Here is a 15,000-nt window from a genome sequence, read left to right on the forward strand (position 1 = left end):
TCATTCTGCTCTGGATTTCGACTGAGACGCAGATGGAATTGGAGGAAAGGAAGAAAGGATTTGAGGGATTCAGAAGCTGGGAAATACAACAGCCAGAATAGCCTGTCCACATAGCTAACTAATGAACAGTGCTAACAGGGGAGAACCCAAGTGTGCTACAGATTCTTCAATGCCATGTTCATTCGAGCAAAAAAGGGCTAGTGGAAAACACTCACATTCTCCAAGACTCACTCAATGCCACTATCAAAAGGACAACGATTGTATTTGCTAAAGTGTTAAACATGTTGTCTTCCAATGTCGTTGGGGTTTTTCTACAGTGAATGGCGCCTGGTCAACATGGACAGAGTGGACGGTGTGTAACAGTCGCTGTGGCCGTGGCTACCAGAAGCGCACGCGGAGCTGCACCAACCCAGCACCGCTCAACGGGGGTGCCATCTGTGACGGGCAAGGCATTCAGAAGCTGGCATGCAACCCACTGTGCCCAGGTAGTTACTGCGCCACTTGTCACAACCCTTATGGAGCAGGGGAGTGCAATTTACTGGACAACACAAACAGAGCACTATGTATTTTCATAAATATAGATATCTATCATTCTTACTCTCACTCTTACCCACCCCACTCCGCCCCGCCTCACCCCACCCCGTTTCTTTCCCACTAATTGTCACACACTCATGCACCCAATCTCGCACACTCTCACTCCCACCCTCCATGCCTTCTCACCCTCTCCTCCCTCCCTCCCCACTACCATGCCCCCCGCCCCCCACTCCCTCCCTCCCCTCTGTGTGTTAGTGGATGGTCTGTGGACAGAGTGGAGTAAATGGTCCACGTGTGGGACAGAGTGTACCCACTGGAGGAGGAGGGAGTGCAGCGCCCGGTGCCCAAAAACGGGGGAAGGACTGTGAGGGCATGGTGCTTCAGTCCAAGAACTGCACCGATGGCCTGTGTATGCAGAGTGAGTACAGTACATGATTACCATCCTCACTCTATCCTACCCTCCTCTGTCTGATTCTGTAGGAACCCAATGCATTATAACGTGATCCCTCTGTCTCTGTCTCTGTCTCTGTCTGTCTGTCTGTCTGTCTGTCTGTCTGTCTGTCTGTCTGTCTGTCTGTCTGTCTGTCTGTCTGTCTGTCTGTCTGTCTGTCTGTCTGTCTGTCTGTCTGTCTGTCTGTCTGTCTGTCTGTCTGTCTGTCTGTCTGTGTGTCTGTCTGTGTGTCTGTGTGTCTGTCTGTTTAGGAGCCATCCTGTTTCTCACTGCACTCCCACAAGACACCTCCACCCACTTCCCCTGTATCCCTTTCTCTCCGCTGTTTCACACTCACATCCTTGCACTAACATACACTTACCACACACACACACACCTTTTCTCTTTCCGTCACACACACTTTCTGCCGTTTTGGAGTGAAATTACACAAAGACAGGAGACAATGTGTATCTTTGTTCCGCCCTGGGCCCCAGGGAGTACATCTAGAGTAGTCAGTGTGTGTTAAACAACAGCCTCGTCACCACACCACCAGGCAGCATTACTGTAAGCTATTACTCTTGTCACAGAGTGGGCATTCAGGAGCTATATTTAAAATAATGATAAGTGATTATAATGTACTTACAGGGAATCTCATAATTGCTGGGCTACTGTGATTGCTGCTCTAATTTAAAAAGCACGGGATTCCATCGGTCCAATGAGAGGAAAATTGGGAGCCCCAATGTCACACAAGCACAGACATGCTGCTTTTCCTGAATGCCCAGTTATATGTGTTGACAAGCAGGCTAGTATTTGTTTCCCTGTAGCTCTCTCGCAACATTTTAGAAGTATTACAACTGGGGGGGGGAGAGGCAGTCGAATTTCCTGGCGTTTCCTCCTAGTGCTCCGCAATCATTCTATAAATGTTATTGTTTTGCTCTTAACTCCTCTTGAAGAGCCTAAACTCAGCTTGTGGTCGGGACCGCTGGAGATTTTCCGTAGGCGGAGAAATGCTCTTTGAGAAGTTTTTTTTTTTTTTTTGAGAGCCGAGAAACACACAGTTCAGTTGAGCCAACAATCCTGCCTCCTTTTCCCTTTCTATACAGTCAGAGAGCTGCAGAGATCGGAAACATACTGTAGCTTTTCGCTGCTTTGTTCTGTGTGCTGCAGACTCGCAGGGTAAAACCTTTCCTACTTTGAAGTCGTGCTTATCTGCTAATTCTGAGAGGGAGGGAGAGAAAGAGCGAGAGAGAGAGAGAGAGAAAGGGGGAGAGCGCTGTAGGCAGGAGCAAGAGTGTTCTTGTCAAATTAAAAGTCAGGGGCGAGACTTTTTTTAAATCACTCCCTTCCTAATAAAGTCTTTAGGGTGAGAAGCCCACACACTGCCTATGGTTCCCTCTACGGTTCCAGTGTGACACTAATAGAACCCAGACGGTCACCGTACTCCAATAACACCATGCAGACGTTCCAGATGTTCTCTATGACACTAATGGAACCCAGACAGTCTTTACATGTCCTGTGCTGTATCGGATGCAGATGGTCACATGCATTCCACTAATATCATATGTTCTACAGTAGCCAATAGACTTGTAAATAATGCAGACATAGCTGCTCCATACCATGAATATGACCTATATAGTCACCACATTCCATCCTGATATGTAGATTGCGCCTATGTCTGACTGGTATAACCCAGGTGATGTGACTGCCACTTATATAATGAATACAAACAGAGGTACATTTACTGATTACTAGTGCATATTTAGCAAGATGGATAAGCTGTATGTGTACAGCTTTGTCACACTGAACTGGTGGTTGATCTGTTGTTTTAAATGCAGGTGAAATCATTCAAATAGCAGCTTTGAGATGGAACAAACATTTCCATTTCCTTCAGCCTTTTTATTTTAATTTTTTTTTTTTTATCTCAGCGTGCTGTGAAGCCCTCATGAAGCTCCCTCTCCTTCCATCGCTCTCTCTCTCTTTTTCTTTCCCTCTCCCCCTCGCCCGCTCTCACTCTCTCTCTTTTTCTTTCCCTCACCCCCTCGCCTGCTCTCTCTCTCTTTCCCAGACTAAGCCCATTGCAGAAGCATTAGTTCTCTGTTAGATTAATGGCCAGTTTGCAGAGGATATAAACCCATATCCATATAGATTTAGGATCCTTCCCTGGATTGATTTTAGGAAAGCTAAGAGGGTGAAGCCACTTATGTCAACGCTAATAACCATCTCCACCCGCATTTAGGAGAGCGGCCCATTATCTAAAAGCTCACATTATGGCAAATATGATTGGGAATGGAAGATGTGTGCAATCTGAACTCACCTCGCCCACTGATTTTCCTCTCTCTACGCTGGTCTGGGATCAGCACTAATAGATACCCTTAGATTCCGTTCCAGTTTGATCTCATTTTTTTTGGGGGGGGTTGAATTCATTTTAAACATTGCAAAATGTAATCCATCTGATTGATTTGATGAACTAATTAGTCTGACGCATAGCAATGTTGCTCACGCTGAATTGCTACTATATACGCGTCATCAAACTCATATACGCGTCATCAAACTTGCTTATCTATAACCTTTATTCTGGAAACGGCGCTAGATATTGAAGGATAGATGACTTTCGACCCATCCTTAGGGGTGAGTTCAATGTGAAGTTAGTTTGACCCTCTGTTCCTCATGTGTTTGTGCTCTCTCTCTCTCTCTCTCTCTCTCTCTCCTCTCCTCTCCTCTCCTCTCCTCTCCTCTCCTCTCCTCTCTCTCCTCTCCTCTCCTCTCCTCTCCTCTCCTCTCCTCTCCTCTCTCCTCTCCTCTCCTCTCCTCTCCTCTCCTCTCCTCTCCTCTCCTCTCCTCTCCTCCTCTCCTCTCCTCTCCTCTCCTCTCTCTCCTCTCTCTCTCTCTTTTCTCTCTCTTTCGGCCTGTCTTAGTGGATTCTGATGTTGTTTTCCAAGGCTGTGGTAACTCCGCTCTCAGACAGATGACATGTTGTTGACATATCGATCTGTAGAAAGGGTAGGGCTGACTGCAGCACAAGGTCTAAGACAGCCTTTATTCTTATCAAACACCAGACACTGTCAAATATCACTACATTGTATAATATTTACCTCAAGGCTTGTATTTTTTTTATATATACTTTTTGCTGAATTATATAATTTTATGTAATATAGTCAACATTTACCACTAAAATAGATAGAGCTAAACAACAACATTAGTATATGTCTAATTGTAGTTGTTTTGGGAATGGAAGATTCTTATGCATAATTCCATGTTAAATATGTACAAGTCGGAAGTTTACATACACTTAGGTTGAAGTCATTAAACTCGTTTTTCAACCACTCCACACATTTCTTGTTAACAAACTATAGTTTTGGCAAGTCGGTCAGGACATCTACTTTTTGCATGACACAAGTAATTTTTCCAACAATTGTTTACAGACAGATTATTTCACTTATAATTCACTGTATCACAATTCCAGTGGGTCAGAAGTTTACATACACTAAGTGACTGTGCCTTTAAACAGCTTGGAAAATTCCAGAAAAAGATGTCATGGCTTTAGAAGCTTCTGATAGGCTAATTGACATCATTTGAGTCAATTGTAGGTGTACCTGTGCATGTATTTCAAGGCCTACCTTCAAACTCAGTGCCTCTTTGCTTGACATCATGGGAAAATCAAAAGAAATCAGCCAAGATCTCAGGGAAAAAAACGGTAGACCTCCACAAGTCTGGTTCATCCTTGGGAGCAATTTCCAAACACCTGAAGGTACCACGTTTGGAGTGGCCATCACAAAGCCCTGACCTCAAGCCTATAGAAAATTTATGGGCAGAACTGAAAAAAAACGTGTGCGAGCAAGGAGGCCTACAAACCTGACTCAGTTACACCAGCTCCGTCAGGAGGAATGTGCCAAAATTCACCCAACTTATTGTAGGAAGCTTGTGGAAGGCTACCTGAAACATTTGACCCAAGTTAAACAGTTTAAAGGAAATAAATCATGCTCTCTCTTATTATTCTGACATTTCACATTCTTAAAATAAAGTGGGGATCCTAACTGACCTAAGACAGGTCATTTTTACTAGGATTAAATGTCAGGAATAGTGAGAAACTGAGTTTAAATGTATTTGGCAAAGGTATATGTAAACTTCTGACTTCAACTGTCGCTAAGACACAGTACTTATGGGAATCAATCAATTATAGAGACTACTTTAGCCAGCCATGCCTGTTGTTGGGGACACAGATATAGAAACCAGTCATATTACTATTCAGGAAGCATCGGAATAAATGACGTAAAAATAACAATGATTTCCAGTAGAGGCACCACCCTAGTCCACAGCTCAGCGATGTCACGTTGAAAGAATAGCCCCAATAGAAACTGGGTGTATAGCGTTGGTTTCCTTTAGGAAGCTCTAGCTAAAGCAGTTTTTTTTTTACAGTGGCAACAGACTCACTCAGCATGTATATAACTAAGCAGGATGGGTCCGGAGGTCCCATCATTTAGGCCTGTTCTGACAGTCAACTCCCCCGGCTCTCTGTCTCGGTCTCCTCAGTCTGATTACATGTACACACTCGCCCCATCTATCACACTATAGATTTGACTGTCCATTGACTTGTCTACCTATATCCCCCCCCTCTTCCTCTCCATCAGGAGCTCATTGTTTGTCTGTTTGTGTATGTCCCAGGTGATGGAGTGATGCGTGTGACTGTGTGTGTTCCTGGAAACGTGTCTGTGTGTGTTTAGTGTGCGTTCTCTGGGGTGTTGATTGTTTTTGTGACGTTGTGTTTAGGCCTTCAAAGCACAGTAAGTGTCAACACAGTAGGGATATGTGTGGTGTGTTCAGTCATTTCCATTTTGACCTTCCCTCATACAGCTCGACCATCCCTCTACCCCTCCACCTCTAATGTGGGAGGTGATTCCCAGCCCAGCTGTGACAGATGCAGCGCTGTCGGTGCTATTGACCCTGCCATTCTCCTGCTGTCTATCAGCCTCAGCTAGCTCCTCCTCCCATCCTCCTCTCCTCCTCTCCATTCCTCCTCTCCTCCTCTCCATCCCTCCTCTCCTCCTCAGCATTCCTCCTCTCCTCCTCTCCATTCCTCCTCTCCTCCTCAGCATTCCTCCTCTCCTCCTCTCCCCACAGCCATTCGCTAGTGCTGCTAAAGAGCACTAAACCCATGCAGCTGATGGATAACACCACTTCCCCACAGGCCCTCCTCCTCTCTTCCTCTCCTCCAACGCCCCTGCTCCTCTCATCCCTCTCTCCACACACGGCCCATAGAGACTGAGAGAGGAGAGGGGAGCGTCCAAATCAAGAGAGATTGTTTCCCTGTGCCATCATTCCTCATGCCTTCTCTGTTGCATTGTTTGTTTTTCGGTTTATTTTAAATTTGATTTTCATCCTCCCGTCCCACCTCCTCCCTCCTCTCCCTCCTCTCCCTCCTCTCCCCAAGGTTCCTTTTATCAGAAGTCCTCTGAATTCAACAAAGACAAGATTGATTTGGGATATCCATGTGAGTTATTGTTTTTATTTATGTGTCCATTCCTTTTTTCTTCTTTTTTCCACGGGACACACTTTAATGGCGAGGTATATGCATGAGGTCTTTACAGTATCTGCATAACAAGCATCTAGCAACCAGGCATTTGCAAACATTGCTCCACTTTCCGATTCGCAATGATGTTTTTACATAGTTATTTGGTCAGATGACAGTGCATAAAGACCTTATATATACCCTGTCAAATAAAGTGTCAACCTTATTTCCAATTGTCCTCCATAATCACTGCCCTGTACCCTGCCATGCCTCACCCTCCTTCTTTCACTCCCCCTAGCCTCCTGTGGCAGCTCCCTCTCTCTACCTTTCTGTCTCTCTGCTCTCTCTCGTATCGCGTACCTTGGCTGCTTGACTATCTGTTTTCACCCTGACTGGCCCTCTTACCCTTGGCTGGTAGTGCCCTTCTATCATGTTGGTGCTCATTGTCTCTACGCTGCCAGCCTGCCACTGTCTTACCCCAGTCCACAGGGATTTGGTATTTTATTAGGATCCCCATTAGCTGTTACGATAGCAGCACCTACTCTTCCTGGGGTCCACACAAAACATGAAACATTAAATAATACATTATTTTAATAGACAAGAACAGTTCAAGGACAGAATTACATAAATGTAAAACGTCACACATAGCGTACATATCAGTATAGACACACAATATCTATGTCAAATAGGGGAGAGGCGTTGTTGCTTTATCTGTTTGCTGATCACTTTAGTAATCTTTGATGGAAGGGAGTTCCATGCAATCATGGCTCTATATAATACTGTAGGTTTTTTGAATTGGTTCTGGATTTGGGGACTGTGAAAAGACCCCTGGTGGCATGTCTGGTGGGGTAAGTATGTGTGTCAGTGCCGCGTCTTTATAACCATTGAATCAACCATGACAGTTTACATTTCAAGGTAACACAAAGTGATGTGGCCTCCTCAACTTGCTCAACAGCCACATTTATTCATCATCAGATTCAGCTGTCTAGAATTTGGTGAATGATTTGTGACATATACAATGCTCTTAGTTTGAAAGATGTCCAGGACTAGTTTATTACTAGCAAGCCATTCTAAAACTGACAGAAACTCTGTTTAGGGCTGCATTGATTTCACTAAATACACACACAGGTTTTGTTTAATGCCAGTGGCAGATCTTTGTTAAAAATAGAAAAGAGTACCAAGAGAGCTGCCCTGCGGTGCACCATACTTTACATGTTTAACATTCCATTAAAGAAAACCTAAAGCTTTTTCACATCATTCTTTATGTAATTTATCTTGGTTTTTTAATACCATTTGTTTTTGTTCAGTTGAGTCACATTTCTCAATGTACAGTACATTCACCAATCAGATGTGCCGCCAGGCTTATTCCTCACTCCTTTTGCCTCGTCCCTCTCAACCATACATCTTTTCAATTCCTCATCAATCCATGGAGCCTTAACAGTTGTAACAGTCAGTTTCGTAATAGTTGCATGCTTATAAATAACTGGAAGAAACTATTTCATAAATGCATCAAGTGCAGCATCTGGATGCTCCACATTACACATATCAAACCAACAGATATTTTTCTATATTGAACATTGTGTAATGGCTGTTTGAAGAAGTGGACCAAAGCACAGCGTGGTAAGTGTTCATGATATTTTAATAGAACTGAACACTGAAATACTAAAACAACAAAGAGAACGAACGAACCGAAACAGTTCTGTCTGGTGCAGACACAAAAACAAAAGACAACTACCCACAAAACACAGGTGGGAAAAGGCTACCGAAGTATGGTTCTCAATCAGAGACAACGATAGACAGCTGCCTCTGATTGAGAACCACACCTGGCCAAACACACAGAAATAGAAAACATAGAACACAAAACATAGAATTCCCACCCCAACTCATGCCCTGACCAAACCAAAATAGAGACATAAAAAAGTATCTAAGGTCAGGGCGTGACACATTGGAATCAGTACAAAAACTTTGTATGATCTCTTATACACTATTTTAGGCCCAGCCTTTGGAACTTTGGCTTTTCTATGGACACTATATTATGGCCAGTACATCCAATGTGTATGGATACAGCTTCAGAGCAGAGCTCTACAGCATTGGTGAAAATTTTATCAATACACATGGATGATATAGTTCCTGTACTGTTTGTATATACCCTGGTAGGTTGATTAATAACCTGAACTAGATTACAGACACTGGTTATAATGAGCAGCTTCCTCTCGAGTGGACAGCTTCATGAACAATTCAACTCTCTGTTAAAATCAAACAAATTATCAAGCATTGCACACATATCCAGATAATGAATGTTAGCAGTTGGTGGCCTATAACATCACCACAAAATAGGCTTTAGATGAGGCAGGCGAACCTGCAACCACAACACTTCACAAGCATTAGACATGAGATCCTCTCCAAGCTTTACAGGAATATGGCTCCGAATATATGCAGCAACACCTCCTCCATAGGCATTCCTGTCTCTTCTGTGGACAGGAATATGGCTCTGAATATATGCAGCAACACCTCCCCCATAGGCATTCCTGTCTCTTCTGTGGATCTTATATCCCTGCATTGCTACTGCTGTATAATCAAAGGAATCCTCTGAGTCTCAAAGATGGACAATATATGAATGTTATCTGATCTTAGCAAGTTATTGATTTCATGAATCTTATTTCTAAGGCTACATACACTGGGTGAAACGTTAATATTACCATAATATTCAGTTGCATCCCTTTTGCCCTCAGAACAGCCATAATTCACATGGGCATGGGCTCTACAAGGTGTCGAAGGCGTTCCACAGGGATGCTGGCCATGTTGACTCCAATGCCTCCCATAGTTCTGTCAAGTTGGTTTGATGTCCTTTGGGTGGTGAACCATTCTTGATACTCATGGGAAACTGTTGAGTGTGAAAAACCCAGCAACGTTGCAGTTCTTGACACACTCAAACGGGTGTGCCTGACACCTTCTACCATACCCTGTTCAAAGGCCCTTAAATCTTTTGTCTTGCCCATTCACCCTCTGAATGGCACACATACAAAGTCCATGTCTCAATTGTCTCAAGGCTTGGAAATCCTTCTTTAACCTGTCTCCTTCCCTTCATCTACACTGATTGAAGTGGATTTAACAAGTGACATCAATAAAGAATCATAGCTTTCACCTGGATTCACCAGGTCAGTCTACAGTGCATTCGGAAAAAATTCAGACCCCTTGACCTTTTCCACATTTTGTTACGTTACAGCCTTATTCGAAAATGGTAGAAAAAATCTAATCTACACACATTAATAAAAAAGCCAAAATAGGTTTTTAGAAATGTTTGCAAATGTATTAATAATAAACTGAAATATCACATTTACGTAAATATTCAGAACCTTTTACTCAGTACTTTGTTGAAGCACCTTTGGCAGCGATTGCAACGTTGAGTTTTCTTGGGTATGACACGACAAGCTTAGCACACCTGTATTTGGGGAGTTTCTCCCATACTTCTCTGCAGATCCTCTCAAGCTCTGTCAGGTTGGATGTCCAGGATCTGGCTGGGCCACTCAAGGACATTCAAAGAGTTGTCCTGAAGCCACTCCTGCCTTGTCTTGGCTGTGTGCTCAGGGTCGTTGTCCTGCTGGAAGGTGAATCTTCCCCCCAGTCTGAGGTCCAGAGTGTTCTGAAGCAGGTTTCCATCAAGGATCTCTCTGTACTTTGATCCATTCATCTTTCTCTCAATCCTGACTAGTCTCCCAGTCCCTGCCACTAAAACACATCTCCACAGCATGATGCTGCCACCACCATGCTTCACCGTAGGTATGGTGCCAGGTTTCCTCCAGACGTGACACTTGGCATTCAGGCCAAAGAGTTCAATCTTGCTTTCAATCTTGTTTCTCATGCTCGGAGTGTCCTTTAGGTGCCTTTTGGCAAACTCCAAGCGGGCTGTTATGTGCCTTTTACTGAGTAGTGGCTTCCGTCTGGCCACTCTACCATAAAGGCCTGATTGGTGGAGTGCTGCAGTATGGTTGTCCTTCTGGAAGGTTCACCCATCTCCACAGAGGAACTCTGGAGCTCTGTCAGAGTGACCATCAGGTTCTTGATCACCTCCCTGACCAAGGCCCTTCTCCCCCGATTGCACAATTTGGACGGGCAGCCAGGTCTAGGAAGAGTCTTGGTGGTTCCTTACTTCTTTCATTTAAGAATGATGGAGGCCAATGTGTTCTTGGAGACCTTCAATGCTGCAGAAATGTTTTTGTATCCTTCCCCAGATCTGTGCCTCGACACAATCCTGTCTCAGAGCTCCACGGACAATTCCTTCGACTTCATTGCTTCATTTTGCTCTGACATTCACTGTCAACTGTGGGACCTTATATAGATGGGTGTGTATCTTTCTAAATAATTTCCAATCAATTGAATTTACCACAGGTGGACTCCAAACAAGTTGTACAAACATCTCAAGGATGATCAACGGAAAACAGGATGCACCAAAGCTCAATTTCGAGTCTCTTAGCAAATGGTCTGGATACTTATGTAAATAAGGTATTTCTGTTGTTTTTTTAAATTAATTTGCAAACATTTCTTAAAACCTGTTTTTACTTTGTCATTATGGGGTATTGTGTATTATGGGGTATAAGGCTGTAATGTAACAAAATGTGGAAAAAGTCGAGGGGTCTGAGTACTTTTCCTAATGCACTGTATGTCATGGAAAGAGTTAGGAAAGAGTGTTCTGAATGTTTTGTACACTCGGTGTATATTAATACGGGCTATTTGAAACTCTTTCCTGGGTATCGGAGATGGACATAATATGAAGAAACAAAATTAACAAACACACAACGGTTGGCAAGGACATTGTTCGGGCTAATAGAGTCAGTCAATCAGGCACTTGTGAGTGTCAGTTAGTGTATGTGTGCGTTTGGGATGTGGGGCTAAAGCTAGTGACCCGGAAGCTAGGATCTCTCACTCTCTCTCACTCAATGAGCCTGTTGTAGTGGATGTAAGCAATGTCCCCACGCTCTCTGGCAGCTTTCATGGCTGGGATAAGTTATTTCCGCCTCTGGTGTAAAACTTTTGAGTAGTCCTCATTAAGGAAGATGTTGGTTCCTCTCAAGTACGTTGGTTCCTCTCTCCAGAACAGCCATCTTGTTCTTAAACCTTAGGAACTTGACCACTATTAGACTGGGTGTGTCATCTGGGTTGGTTGCAGGTTTTCCAGACCTGTGGGCGCGCTCCACCTCAATCTTCCTCTGATCTGCAGCTTTTCAGTGAACATTTTTCCTCAGACTTTCTCCTCAGACTCCATCCAGGTCTCATGTGAAGACTCTATTCCATCCACAACGATGTTATTCCTCCTGGATTGTGTCTCTCTGTTTCCCCAGTCATCTGTAATGATGATTCACAGACAGTGCTTTATGCCGTCTCGCTTGGATTTACAGTTTGTTTTCATCTGGCTACCAGTCTCTTTCAGGACATCCACCTCTCTCTCTATGGGAGAACTGCAAACTGTTAAAGATCCTAGACCTCTCTGGTCAGGTTGTCCATTTTTTATTGATTAGTTGAGTCCATCCAAGACTGAGGCACCGAGTCTGCCTGAAATATTACACCTCTGTCTGCTCTCGCTCTCTCTTTTACCTCTTTCTCGGGCTCCGCCTCTACGTAGAAAATGAAGTGTTTGATTTTTCTCCTTTTCCGACAGTTGCTCGTGTTCAAAGGGATGTATTAATCTAAGTGATACATTTTAATGCTCGCACTTAGCAGGTTGCTGCCTTTTATCATCAAAGCACGGATAGGAGATTCCTCGAAGGTGGGGATATATGGTAAATAACTACAGGGCAGCTTGGCAAAGGGAGCACAGTGAAATGGCATTTTCAGACTTTCATCATTTGATTCTGGCGGTTTTGTTCTCTCCTCTGCTGTGTGTCAGAGTGGGGATTAGTGGCCTAACATATGTATCTGTGGAGAATCTACTGTCTTTAATGTGACGTCTATGTTCAGACAAGGGGGTATACTGAGGGCTGTATAGGGTGAGCTGATAGGGGTTGAAAGAAGTGAATGTTTTAAAATGCCTGCGTACTGGAATCCCCACACGGCATCTGCCATATTCTTGCCATATTCATAAACCTTCAACCAGAGTAGCATGATCTGTTATTGTATTGTGGCGTTTTAATCCTAGTGTTCGCATGGCGCTGTGCACTTATGGCAAATACATAACCTTCCTAACCCAAGATGTTATTTGTGAAATGGCCACTAAAAGCTTAAGCGTTTCCCTTTAAATAGCGAGCCGTCAATTTATCTCCCCGTCTGATGTTTCAAGTTTTAATGTCACGTGCACACGTACAGTGAAACACCTTTCTCGCCAGCTCTAAACCCAACAATTCAGTAATTGCATTCAATATCGATGTAGTGCTAAACATAAGGTAGAACAAAAACACACGAGAAATAAAAATAAGAAATAAGAAGAACACGATAAAGTAAGTAAGTAAGCATACTACATACAGGGTCAGTTCCAGTACCATATTTACAATGTGCAGGGATAATGGAGTGATAGAAGTAGATGTGTATAGGGGTAAGGTGACAGGGATAATGGAGTGATGGAGGTAGATATATATATAGGGGTAAGGGGACAGGGATAATGGAGTGATAGAAGTAGATATGTATAGGGGTAAGGTGACTGGGATAATGGAGTGATAGAAGTAGATATGTATAGGGGGAAGGGGACAGGGATAATGGAGTGATGGAGGTAGATATATACAGTGCCTTGCGAAAGTATTCGGCCCCCTTGAACTTTGCGACCTTTTGCCACATTTCAGGCTTCAAACATAAAGATATACAACTGTATTTTTTTGTGAAGAATCAACAACAAGTGGGACACAATCATGAAGTGGAACGACATTTATTGGATATTTCAAACTTTTTTAACAAATCAAAAACTGAAAAATTGAGCGTGCAAAGTTATTCAGCCTCTTTACTTTCAGTGCAGCAAACTCTCTCCAGAAGTTCAGTGAGGATCTCTGAATGATGCAATGTTGACCTAAATGACTAATGATGATAAATACAATCCACCTTTGTGTAATCAAGTCTCCGTATAAATGCACCTGCACTGAGATAGTCTCAGAGGTCCGTTAAAAGCGCAGAGAGCATCATGAAGAACAAGGAACACACCAGGCAGGTCCGAGATACTGTTGTGAAGAAGTTTAAAGCCGGATTTGGATACAAAAAGATTTCCCAAGCTTTAAACATCCCAAGGAGCACTGTGCAAGCGATACTATTGAAATGGAAGGAGTATCAGACAACTGCAAATCTACCAAGACCTGGCCGTCCCTCTGAACTTTCAGCTCATACAAGGAGAAGACTGATCAGAGATGCAGCCAAGAGGCCCATGATCACTCTGGATGAACTGCAGAGATCTACAGCTGAGGTGGGAGACTCTGTCCATAGGACAACAATCAGTCGTGTATTGCACAAATCTGGCCTTTATGGAAGAGTGGCAAGAAGAAAGCCATTTCTTAAAGATATCCATAAAAAGTGTCGTTTAAAGTTTGCCACAAGCCACCTGGGAGACACACCAAACATGTGGAAGAAGGTGCTCTGGTCAGATGAAACCAAAATGAACTTTTTGGCAACAATGCAAAACGTTATGTTTGGAGTAAAAGCACCACAGCTCATCACCCTGAACACACCATCCCCACTGTCAAACATGGTGGTGGCAGCATCATGGTTTGGGCCTGCTTTTCTTCAGCAGGGACAGGGAAGTTGGTTAAAATTGATGGGAAGATGGATGGAGCCAAATACAGGACCATTCTGGAAGACAACCTGATGGAGTCTGCAAAAGACCTGAGACTGGGACGGAGATTTGTCTTCCAACAAGACAATGATCCAAAACATAAATCAAAATCTACAATGGAATGGTTCAAAAATAAACATATCCAGGTGTTAGAATGGCCAAGTCAAAGTCCAGACCTGAATCCAATCGAGAATCTGTGGAAAGAACTGAAAACTGCTGTTCACAAATGCTCTCCATCCAACCTCACTGAGCTCGAGCTGTTTTGCAAGGAGGAATGGGAAAAAATTTCAGTCTCTCGATGTGCAAAACTGATACCCCAAGCGACTTACAGCTGTAATCGCAGCAAAAGGTGGCGCTACAAAGTATTAACTTAAGGGGGCTGAATAATTTTGCACGCCCAATTTTTCAGTTTTTGAATTGTTAAAAAAGTTTGAAATATCCAATAAATGTCATTCCACTTCATGATTGTGTCCCACTTGTTGTTGATTCTTCACAAAAAAATACAGTTTTATATCTTTATGTTTGAAGCCTGAAATGTGGCAAAAGGTCGCAAAGTTCAAGGGGGCCGAATACTTTTGCAAGGCACTGTATATAGGGGTAAGGGGACAGGGATAATGGAGTGATAGAAGTAGATATGTATAGGGGTAAGGTGACTGGGATAATGGAGTGATAGAAGTAGATATGTATAGGGGTAAGGTGACAGGGATAATGGAGTGATAGAAGTAGATATGTATAGGGGGAAGGGGACAGGGATACTGGAGTGATAGAGGTAGATATATATATATA

General features: G+C 43.4%; 1 protein-coding gene across 1 annotated transcript in view; it reads left to right on the plus strand.

Annotated features, from left to right (window-relative positions):
• The window catches only part of unc5c (unc-5 netrin receptor C), a 184,326-nt gene that overhangs the window by 143,529 nt on the left and 25,797 nt on the right, over positions 1-15,000 (plus strand). Inside the window, 3 exon segments of the mRNA XM_042302190.1 lie at positions 318-485; positions 790-868; positions 870-952. Of these exon segments, the coding sequence (XP_042158124.1) occupies positions 318-485; positions 790-868; positions 870-952 (330 nt within the window).

This window comes from Oncorhynchus tshawytscha, linkage group LG20 (genome assembly GCF_018296145.1).
Source record: "Oncorhynchus tshawytscha isolate Ot180627B linkage group LG20, Otsh_v2.0, whole genome shotgun sequence".
NCBI lineage: Eukaryota > Metazoa > Chordata > Actinopteri > Salmoniformes > Salmonidae > Oncorhynchus > Oncorhynchus tshawytscha.